The sequence below is a fragment of the Atractosteus spatula genome, chromosome 5, assembly GCF_055471065.1.
Source record: "Atractosteus spatula isolate fAtrSpa1 chromosome 5, fAtrSpa1.hap1, whole genome shotgun sequence".
NCBI lineage: Eukaryota > Metazoa > Chordata > Actinopteri > Semionotiformes > Lepisosteidae > Atractosteus > Atractosteus spatula.
The window spans coordinates 10,789,260-10,801,348 of NC_142710.1; the positions used below are offsets into that span (position 1 = coordinate 10,789,260).

At 50.3% G+C, this 12,089-nt stretch overlaps 1 protein-coding gene across 1 annotated transcript in view; it reads right to left on the bottom strand.

Annotated features, from left to right (window-relative positions):
* Nucleotides 1-308: 308 nt before the first annotated feature.
* The window catches only part of mvp (major vault protein), a 33,306-nt gene continuing 21,525 nt past the window's right edge, over nucleotides 309-12,089 (bottom strand). The window contains exons 12-17 of the mRNA XM_088915321.1: nucleotides 11,732-11,876; nucleotides 8,505-8,716; nucleotides 3,540-3,656; nucleotides 3,328-3,454; nucleotides 1,523-1,711; nucleotides 309-640 (exon numbers count right to left, since the gene is read on the bottom strand). Coding sequence (XP_088771447.1) covers nucleotides 515-640; nucleotides 1,523-1,711; nucleotides 3,328-3,454; nucleotides 3,540-3,656; nucleotides 8,505-8,716; nucleotides 11,732-11,876 — 916 coding nt within the window. The 3' untranslated portion in view covers nucleotides 309-514. The remainder of the gene's footprint in view (nucleotides 641-1,522; nucleotides 1,712-3,327; nucleotides 3,455-3,539; nucleotides 3,657-8,504; nucleotides 8,717-11,731; nucleotides 11,877-12,089) is intronic.

Below are 12,089 nucleotides of genomic sequence, written 5' to 3' on the forward strand. Positions count from 1 at the left end.
TAGACAACACAGGAAGGGCCGATCTAGAACAGACACAGGAAGGGCCGATCTAGAGCAGACACAGGAAGTCTTGTTCTAGAGCAGACACGAGACATGGGGAGCGCTGATGGAGAACAGGGTGTACACTCTGTATGAACACACCCGCCCCGTCAGCGGTTCTGAAAACCCGACCAGGGAAGGACGGGCTTGCCGCTCTGGGATCGTTTCAGACCACAGCCATCAGATACGCCGCCCTTCCTTACACAGAGGGCGGTGGGAGAGTGGAACAAGCAGCCCAGGCGCGTCACAGACAACACGAGAGACTCCTCTGCGATGAACCATCAGTTTATTGGACAATCCGAGAGGGATGATCACAGACGAGCCGGCAGACACGGCGAGTGGCTCACAGGCTCCGGCCGCGTCTGCCCCACCCACCCACCCAACTCCCACTTCAGAAGGGCAAATCAGCCATCGGAAAAAGCTCAGCGTCTGGCGTCGGGCCTTCTCCTTCCTCCCAGCTCCCCCCCCCACTCTCTCACTCCTTCGGCCCAGAGCTCGGCAGCGCCCCCAGCAGGCCGTTGGCGGTGGTGAAGAGATTGATGGGGGAAGAGCCGTCAGTGATCAGCGTGGACTGGAGACCCAGAGACTGGAGCATCTTCACCTGGAGAGAGAGAGAGAGAGAGAGAGAGAGAGAGAGAGAGAGAGAGAGAGAGAGAGGGGTTAATACAGACACACTGACTGGACACTCCAGTACATTAACACTGCACTGAGAGAGAGAGGGGTTAATACAGACACACTGACTGGACACTCCAGTACATTAACACTGCACTGAGAGAGAGGGGTTAATACAGACACACTGACTGGACACTCCAGTACATTAACACTGCACTGAGAGAGAGAGGGGGGTTCACACAGACACACTGACTGGACACTCCAGTACATTAACACTGCACTGAGAGAGAGAGGGGTTAATACAGACACACTGACTGGACACTCCAGTACATTAACACTGCACTGAGAGAGAGAGGGGTTAATACAGACACACTGACTGGACACTCCAGTACATTAACACTGCACTGAGAGAGAGAGGGGTTAATACAGACACACTGACTGGACACTCCAGTACATTAACACTGCACTGAGAGAGAGGGGTTAATACAGACACACTGACTGGACACTCCAGTACATTAACACTGCACTGAGAGAGAGAGGGGTTAATACACACACACTGACTGGACACTCCAGTACATTAACACTACACTGAGAGAGAGAGGGGTTAATACACACACACTGACTGGACACTCCAGTACATTAACACTGCACTGAGAGAAAGAGGGGTTCATACAGACACACTGACTGGACACTCCAGTACATTAACACTGCACTGAGAGAGAGAGGGGTTAATACAGACACACTGACTGGACACTCCAGTACATTAACACTGCACTGAGAGAGAGAGGGGTTAATACACACAGACTGGACACTCCAGTACATTAACACTGCACTGAGAGAGAGAGGGGTCAGTGCTCTGCAGACGCAGTACCTGAAGCTCGGGTCCAGCTCTGGCGATCTCTCGGATGGTCTCTGCTCCAATGCTCTCGATCATGTCCTTGAACTTCCGGCTCTCGATGGCGGCAAACTTCTCCTGCTTCTCCACCTCCAGCCTGTTCATCTCGCGCTGGTACTCCAGCTCCTGCTCTCGTGCCTTAGACAGGCGGGCCAGCTCGGCCTCCTGCACACAGACAGCAACACAGAGCCCCGAGCTCACACACAGACAGCAACACAGCCCCGAGCTCACACACAGACAGCAACACAGAGCCCCGAGCTCACACACAGACAGCAACACAGAGCCCCGAGCTCACACACGGAGAGTAACACAGAGCCCCATGTTCACACATAGACTCTCACACACAGACTCACACACAGAGCCATCGTGTTCACACACAGACAGCAACAGAGCCCCGAGTTCACACACAGACAGCAACAGAGCCCCGTGTTCACACACAGACAGCAGCACAGAGCCATCGTGTTCACACACAGACAGCAGCACAGAGCCATTGTGTTCACACACAGACAGCAGCACAGAGCCATTGTGTTCACACACAGACAGCAACACAGAGCCCTGTGTTCACACATAGACTCTTACACACAGACAGCAACACAGAGCCATCGTGTTCACACACAGACAGCAACACAGAGCCCTGTGTTCACACATCTTACACAGAGCCCTGTGTTCACACTCTTACACACAGACTCACACACAGAGCCATCGTGTTCACACACAGACAGCAACAGAGCCCCGAGTTCACACACAGACAGCAACAGAGCCCCGAGTTCACACACAGACAGCAACAGAGCCCCGAGTTCACACACAGACAGCAACAGAGCCCCGAGTTCACACACAGACAGCAGCACAGAGCCATCGTGTTCACACACAGACAGCAACACAGAGCCATCGTGTTCACACACAGACAGCAACACAGAGCCCCGAGTTCACACACAGACAGCAACACAGAGCCCCGAGTTCACACACAGACAGCAACACAGAGCCCTGTGTTCACACATAGACAGCAACACAGAGCCCTGTGTTCACACATAGACTCTTACACACAGACAGCAACACAGAGCCATCGTGTTCACACACAGCAACACAGAGCCCCGAGTTCACACACAGACAGCAACACAGAGCCCCGAGTTCACACACAGACTCACACACACAGACAGCAACCCAGAGCCCCGTGTTCACATACAGACTCACACATACAGACAGCAACACAGAGCCATCGTGTTCACACACAGACAGCAACACAGAGCCCCGAGTTCACACACAGACAGCAACACAGAGCCCCGAGCTCACACACAGACAGCAACACAGAGCCCCGAGCTCACACACAGAGCCCCGAGCTCACACACAGACAGCAACACAGAGCCATCGTGTTCACACACAGACAGCAACACAGAGCCCCGAGTTCACACACAGACTCACACACACAGACAGCAACACAGAGCCATCGTGTTCACACACAGACAGCAACACAGAGCCCCGAGTTCACACACAGACTCACACACACAGACAGCAACACAGAGCCATCGTGTTCACACACAGACAGCAACACAGAGCCCCTAGTTCACACACAGACAGCAACACAGAGCCCCGAGCTCACACACAGAGCCCCGAGCTCACACACAGACAGCAACACAGAGCCCCGAGCTCACACACAGAGCCCCGAGCTCACACACAGAGCCCCGAGCTCACACACAGACACACATACACACACACGCACACTCAGACACACGTACACACACACGCACACTCAGACACACGTACACACACGCGCGGCTCCTCACCGCCTCGATCTGCTGAGCCTCGGCCCTCAGTCTGGCCTCCGCGACGGCTGCCTCTCCCTGAATCTTCGCTGCCTCGGCCTTGGACTGGGCCTCAGCCTTGGCGGCGCCGGTGCTCTCCACCGCAGAGCTGGAGGGGCAGAGAGCAGGGGGCGGGCGTCAGCGCGGGGCGGGGCCCGAGCGGGGGGGGGGGCGGGGGTTTGGCGTGGGCTGACCTGAGCGCCTCCAGCTCCAGCAGCTCCCTGCGGGCCTTCTCTGCCTCCGCCTGGTCCGTGATCCGCTGCCTCTCCAGCCTCCCCTTGGCCTCCTGCTCCAGCCGCTCGGCCTCGTGGCTGACCACCGGGAGGGGGGGGAGAGAGGGAGAGAGATTGTCAGAGAGAGAGAGGGAACTGGCAGCCCAGTACGTGATCTCCTGTCCCAGCCTGAGGAACAGACAGTGAGCCTGTCTCTCAATAATAATAATACAGTGTGTGATCTCCTGTCCCAGCCTGAGGAACAGTGAGCCTGTCTCTCAATAATAATAATACAGTGTGTGATCTCCTGTCCCAGCCTGAGGAACAGTGAGCCTGTCTCTCAATAATAATAATACAGTGTGTGATCTCCTGTCCCAGCCTGAGGAACAGACAGTGAGCCTGTCTCTCAATAATAATAATACAGTGTGTGATCTCCTGTCCCAGCCTGAGGAACAGACGGTGAGCGTGTCTCTCAATAATAATAATACAGTGTGTGATCTCCTGTCCCAGCCTGAGGAACAGTGAACCTGTCTCTCAATAATAATAATACAGTGTGTGACCTCCTGTCCCAGCCTGAGGAACAGTGAGTCTGTCTCTCAATAATAATAATACAGTGTGTGATCTCCTGTCCCAGCCTGAGGAACAGACAGTGAGCCTGTCTCTCAATAATAATAATACAGTGTGTGATCTCCTGTCCCAGCCTGAGGAACAGACAGTGAGCCTGTCTCTCAATAATAATAATACAGTGTGTGATCTCCTGTCCCAGCCTGAGGAACAGACAGTGAGTCTGTCTCTCAATAATAATAATACAGTGTGTGATCTCCTGTCCCAGCCTGAGGAACAGTGAGCCTGTCTCTCAATAATAATAATACAGTGTGTGACCTCCTGTCCCAGCCTGAGCAACAGACAGTGAGCCTGTCTCTCAATAATAATAATACAGTGTGTGATCTCCTGTCCCAGCCTGAGGAACAGACAGTGAGCCTGTCTCTCAATAATAATAATACAGTGTGTGATCTCCTGTCCCAGCCTGAGGAACAGTGAGCCTGTCTCCCAATAATAATAATACAGTGTGTGATCTCCCGTCCCAGCCTGAGGAACAGACAGTGAGCCTGTCTCTCAATAATAATAATACAGTGTGTGATCTCCTGTCCCAGCCTGAGGAACAGACAGTGAGCCTGTCTCTCAATAATAATAATACAGTGTGTGATCTCCTGTCCCAGCCTGAGGAACAGACAGTGAGCCTGTCTCTCAATAATAATAATACAGTGTGTGATCTCCTGTCCCAGCCTGAGGAACAGACAGTGAGCCTGTCTCTCAATAATAATAATACAGTGTGTGATCTCCTGTCCCAGCCTGAGGAACAGACAGTGAGCCTGTCTCTCAATAATAATAATACAGTGTGTGATCTCCTGTCCCAGCCTGAGGAACAGACAGTGAGCCTGTCTCTCAATAATAATAATACAGTGTGTGATCTCCTGTCCCAGCCTGAGGAACAGACAGTGAGCCTGTCTCTCAATAATAATAATACAGTGTGTGATCTCCTGTCCCAGCCTGAGGAACAGTGAGCCTGTCTCTCAGTAATAATAATACAGTGTGTGATCTCCTGTCCCAGCCTGAGGAACAGACAGTGAGCCTGTCTCTCAATAATAATAATACAGTGTGTGATCTCCTGTCCCAGCCTGAGGAACAGACAGTGAGTCTGTCTCTCAATAATAATAATACAGTGTGTGATCTCCTGTCCCAGCCTGAGGAACAGACAGTGAGCCTGTCTCTCAATAATAATAATACAGAGTGTGATCTCCTGTCCCAGCCTGAGGAACAGTGAGCCTGTCTCTCAATAATAATAATACAGTGTGTGATCTCCTGTCCCAGCCTGAGGAACAGACAGTGAGCCTGTCTCTCAATTATAATAATACAGTGTGTGATCTCCTGTCCCAGCCTGAGGACCAGTGAGCCTGTCTCTCAATAATAATAATACAGTGTGTAATCTCCTGTCCCAGCCTGAGGAACAGACAGTGAGTCTGTCTCTCAATAATAATAATACAGTGTGTGATCTCCTGTCCCAGCCTGAGGAACAGACAGTGAGCCCGTCTCTCAATAATAATAATACAGTGTGTGATCTCCTGTCCCAGCCTGAGGAACAGACAGAGAGCCTGTCTCTCAATAATAATAATACAGTGTGTGATCTCCTGTCCCAGCCTGAGGAACAGACAGTGAGCCCGTCTCTCAATAATAATAATACAGTGTGTGATCTCCTGTCCCAGCCTGAGGAACAGACAGTGAGCCTGTCTCTCAATAATAATAATACAGTGTGTGATCTCCTGTCCCAGCCTGAGAAACAGACAGTGAGCCTGTCTCTCAATAATAATAATACAGTGTGTGATCTCCTGTCCCAGCCTGAGGAACAGACAGTGAGCCTGTCTCTCAATAATAATAATACAGTGTGTGATCTCCTGTCCCAGCCTGAGGAACAGACAGTGAGCCTGTCTCTCAATAATAATAATACAGTGTGTGATCTCCTGTCCCAGCCTGAGGAACAGACAGTGAGCCCGTCTCTCAATAATAATAATACAGTGTGTGATCTCCTGTCCCAGCCTGAGGAACAGTGAGCCTGTCTCTCAATAATAATAATACAGTGTGTGATCTCCTGTCCCAGCCTGAGGAACAGACAGTGAGCCTGTCTCTCAATAATAATAATACAGTGTGTGATCTCCTGTCCCAGCCTGAGGAACAGACAGTGAGCCTGTCTCTCAATAATAATAATACAGTGTGTGATCTCCTGTCCCAGCCTGAGGAACAGTGAGCCTGTCTCTCAATAATAATAATACAGTGTGTGATCTCCTGTCCCAGCCTGAGGAACAGACAGTGAGCCCGTCTCTCAATAATAATAATACAGTGTGTGATCTCCTGTCCCAGCCTGAGGAACAGACAGTGAGCCCGTCTCTCAATAATAATAATACAGTGTGTGATCTCCTGTCCCAGCCTGAGGAACAAACAGTGAGCCTGTCTCTCAATAATAATAATACAGTGTGTGATCTCCTGTCCCAGCCTGAGGAACAGACAGTGAGCCTGTCTCCCAATAATAATAATACAGTGTGTGATCTCCTGTCCCAGCCTGAGGAACAGACAGTGAGCCTGTCTCTCAATAATAATAATACAGTGTGTGATCTCCTGTCCCAGCCTGAGGAACAGTGAGCCTGTCTCTCAATAATAATAATACAGTGTGTGATCTCCTGTCCCAGCCTGAGGAACAGTGAGCCTGTCTCTCAATAATAATAATACAGTGTGTGATCTCCTGTCCCAGCCTGAGGAACAGTGAGCCTGTCTCTCAATAATAATAATACAGTGTGTGATCTCCTGTCCCAGCCTGAGGAACAGACAGTGAGCCTGTCTCTCAATAATAATAATACAGTGTGTGACCTCCTGTCCCAGCCTGAGGAACAGACAGTGAGCCTGTCTCTCAATAATAATAATACAGTGTGTGATCTCCTGTCCCAGCCTGAGGAACAGACAGTGAGCCCGTCTCTCAATTATAATAATACAGTGTGTGATCTCCTGTCCCAGCCTGAGGAACAGACAGTGAGCCTGTCTCTCAATAATAATACAGTGTGTGATCTCCTGTCCCAGCCTGAGGAACAGACAGTGAGCCCGTCTCTCAATAATAATAATACAGTGTGTGATCTCCTGTCCCAGCCTGAGGAACAGACAGTGAGCCCGTCTCTCAATAATAATAATACAGTGTGTGATCTCCTGTCCCAGCCTGAGGAACAGACAGTGAGCCCGTCTCTCAATAATAATAATACAGTGTGTGATCTCCTGTCCCAGCCTGAGGAACAGACAGTGAGCCCGTCTCTCAATAATAATAATACAGTGTGTGATCTCCTGTCCCAGCCTGAGGAACAGACAGTGAGCCTGTCTCTCAATAATAATAATACAGTGTGTGATCTCCTGTCCCAGCCTGAGGAAAAGACAGTGAGCCTGTCTCTCAATAATAATAATAATAATACAGTGTGTGACCTCCTGTCCCAGCCTGAGGAACAGTGAGCCTGTCTCTCAGTAATAATAATACAGTGTGTGACCTCCTGTCCCAGCCTGAGGAAAGGACAGTGAGCCTGTCTCTCAATAATAATAATACAGTGTGTGATCTCCTGTCCCAGCCTGAGGAAAAGACAGTGAGCCTGTCTCTCAATAATAATAATAATAATAATAATAATAATAATAATAATACAGTGTGTGACCTCCTGTCCCAGCCTGAGGAACAGTGAGCCTGTCTCTCAGTAATAATAATACAGTGTGTGACCTCCTGTCCCAGCCTGAGGAACAGACAGTGAGCCCGTCTATCAATAATAATAATACAGTGTGTGATCTCCTGTCCCAGCCTGAGGAACAGACAGTGAGCCTGTCTCCCAATAATAATAACACAGTGTGTGATCTCCTGTCCCAGCCTGAGGAACAGACAGTGAGCCTGTCTCCCAATAATAATAACACAGTGTGTGATCTCCTGTCCCAGCCTGAGGAATAGACAGTGAGCCTGTCTCTCAATAATAATAATACAGTGTGTGATCTCCTGTCCCAGCCTGAGGAACAGTGAGCCTGTCTCTCAATAATGCTCCATCTGTCTACAGTATATGTAAATATTTTATGATATGTGTTTGTTGTAAATGTCTGTAGATTTTATTTTACTTTTATTTTTTGTTTTGTTCCATGTTCATTTTATTATTTTTATCTGCTTTGGCAACACTGATTGTACCCATCGGTCATGCTAATAAAGCACCTTGAATTGAACTGAAATTGAATTGAGAGGGAGAGATTGTCAGAGAGAGAGAGACAGGCAGGGGGAGAGAGAGAAACTGGCCTTGTTGCTGAGAGAGAAAGGGGCTGGCCTCTTCACTAAGAGAGAGAGACAGGCAGGCAGGGAGAGAGAGAGAGAGAGAGAGAGACAGGTACCGGGCGGCTGCCTCCTGCGAGTTGGTGGTGATCTCGATGGCCAGCTGCACGCTCTTCTGCAGGGCGTCCCGGGTCCTCTGGTCCACAGGCTCCACCGACTGGATGTCCACGCTGGTGATGACCAGTCCGTTCTGGGGGAACCGCAGACTGGACCGGATCTTCATCGACTCGTCGAACCCGAACACCGCCGAGCAGATGATGCGGATTGAGTTCTAGACAGACAAGAGAAGAAAGAACTTAATACAGACCCAGAGACACTCCTCACACAGAGAGATGAACACAGACCCTAATACAGACCCCAGAGACACTCCTCACACAGAGAGATGAATACAGGCCCTAATACAGACCCCAGAGACACTCCTCACACAGAGAGATGAACACAGACCCTAATACAGACCCCAGAGACACTCCTCACACAGAGAGATGAATACAGACCCCAGAGACACTCCTCACACAGAGAGATGAACACAGACCCTAATACAGACCCCAGAGACACTCCTCACACAGAGAGATGAACACAGACCCTAATACAGACCCCAGAGACACTCCTCACACAGAGAGATCAATACAGACCCTAATACAGACCCCAGAGACACTCCTCACACAGAGAGATGAATACAGACCCCAGAGACACTCCTCACACAGAGAGATGAACACAGACCCCAGAGACACTCCTCAAACAGAGAGATGAATACAGACCCTAATACAGACCCCAGAGACACTCCTCACACAGAGAGATCAATACAGACCCTAATACAGACCCCAGAGACACTCCTCACACAGAGAGATGAATACAGACCCCAGAGACACTCCTCACACAGAGAGATGAATACAGACCCTAATACAGACCCCAGAGACACTCCTCACACAGAGAGATGAATACAAACCCTAATACAGACCCCGGAGACACTCCTCACACAGAGAGATGAATACAGACCCTAATACAGACACCAGAGACACTCCTCACACAGAGAGATGAATACAGGCCCTAATACAGACCCCAGAGACACTCCTCACACAGAGAGATGAATACAGACCCTAATACAGACACCAGAGACACTCCTCACACAGAGAGATGAACACAGGCCCTAATACAGACCCCGGAGACACTCCTCACACAGAGAGATGAACACAGACCCTAATACAGACCCCAGAGACACTCCTCACACAGAGAGATGAATACAGACCCTAATACAGACCCCAGAGACACTCCTCACACAGAGAGATGAATACAGACCCTAATACAGACCCCAGAGACACTCCTCACACAGAGAGATGAATACAGACCCCAGAGACACTCCTCACACAGAGAGATGAATACAGACCCTAATACAGACCCCAGAGACACAGCTCACACAGAGAGATGAATACAGACCCCAGAGACACTCCTCACACAGAGAGATGAACACAGACCCTAATACAGACCTCAGAGACACTCCTCACACAGAGAGATGAACACAGACCCTAATACAGACCCCAGAGACACTCCTCACACAGAGAGATGAACACAGACCCTAATACAGACCTCAGAGACACTCCTCACACAGAGAGATGAACACAGACCCTAGACACTCCTCACACAGAGAGATGAATACAGACCCTAATACAGAGCCCAGAGACACTCCTCACACAGAGAGATGAATACAGACCCCAGAGACACTCCTCACACAGAGAGATGAACACAGACCTTAATACAGACCCCAGAGACACTCCTGACACAGAGAGATGAATACAGACCCTAATACAGACCCCAGAGACACTCCTCACACAGAGAGATGAATACAGACCCCAGAGACACTCCTTACACAGAGAGATGAATACAGACCCCAGAGACACTCCTCACACAGAGAGATCAATACAGACCCTAATACAGACCCCAGAGACACTCCTCACACAGAGAGATGAATACAGACCCTAATACAGACCCCAGAGACACTCCTCACACAGAGAGATGAACACAGACCCCAGAGACACTCCTCACACAGAGAGATGAATTCAGACCCTAATACAGACCCCAGAGACACTCCTCACACAGAGAGATCAATACAGACCCTAATACAGACCCCAGAGACACTCCTCACACAGAGAGATGAACACAGACCCTAATACAGACCCCAGAGACACTCCTCACACAGAGAGATCAATACAGACCCTAATACAGACCCCGGAGACACTCCTCACACAGAGAGATGAACACAGACCCTAATACAGACCCCAGAGACACTCCTCACACAGAGAGATCAATACAGACCCTAATACAGACCCCGGAGACACTCCTCACACAGAGAGATGAATACAGACCCCAGAGACACTCCTCACACAGAGAGATGAACACAGACCCTAATACAGACCCCAGAGACACTCCTCACACAGAGAGATCAATACAGACCCTAATACAGACCCCAGAGACACTCCTCACACAGAGAGATGAATACAGACCCTAATACAGACCCCAGAGACACTCCTCACACAGAGAGATGAATACAGACACCAGAGACACTCCTCACACAGAGAGATGAACACAGACCCTAATACAGACCCCAGAGACACTCCTCACACAGAGAGATCAATACAGACCCTAATACAGACCCCAGAGACACTCCTCACACAGAGAGATGAACACAGACCCTAATACAGACCCCAGAGACACTCCACACACAGAGAGATGAACACAGACCCTAATACAGACCCCAGAGACACTCCTCACACAGAGAGATGAACACAGACCCTAATACAGACCCCAGAGACACTCCTCACACAGGGAGATGAACACAGACCCTAATACAGACCCCAGAGACACTCCTCACACAGAGAGATGAATACAGGCCCTAATACAGACCCCAGAGACACTCCACACACAGAGAGATGAACACAGACCCTAATACAGACCCCAGAGACACTCCTCACACAGAGAGATCAATACAGACCCTAATACAGACCCCGGAGACACTCCTCACACAGAGAGATGAACACAGACCCTAATACAGACCCCAGAGACACTCCTCACACAGAGAGATGAACACAGACCCTAATACAGACCCCGGAGACACTCCTCACACAGAGAGATGAACACAGACCCTAATACAGACCCCAGAGACACTCCTCACACAGAGAGATGAACACAGACCCTAATACAGACCCCAGAGACACTCCTCACACAGAGAGATGAATACAGACCCTAATACAGACCCCAGAGACACTCCTCACATAGAGAGATGAACACAGACCTTGTGGAAGTCGTCGAACTGCACAGAGGCCACGGCTCCTCGGATTCTCGAGGCCACGGCCTTGCAGGCGTCGCCGATGAAGTCAGGGACGGAGAAGATGCGGGACGCCTCCGCCGGGTTGCTCGGGTCCTTGATGTCGAAGTGCCTGGGGGGTGATGGGAGAAGGAGAGATGGAGACGCGTCTCTGTGGAGACAGCGGTGTGCTTGCCCCAGGACAGCCCTCCTCAGACCCCCTACCAGTCCGGCTTGGCCCATATCTCCCCAGTACTGGTACCAGTACCAGTCCAGCCCATATCTCCCCATGCAAATACCAGTCCAGCCCAGCCCATATCTACCCAGTACCAATACCGGTACCGCT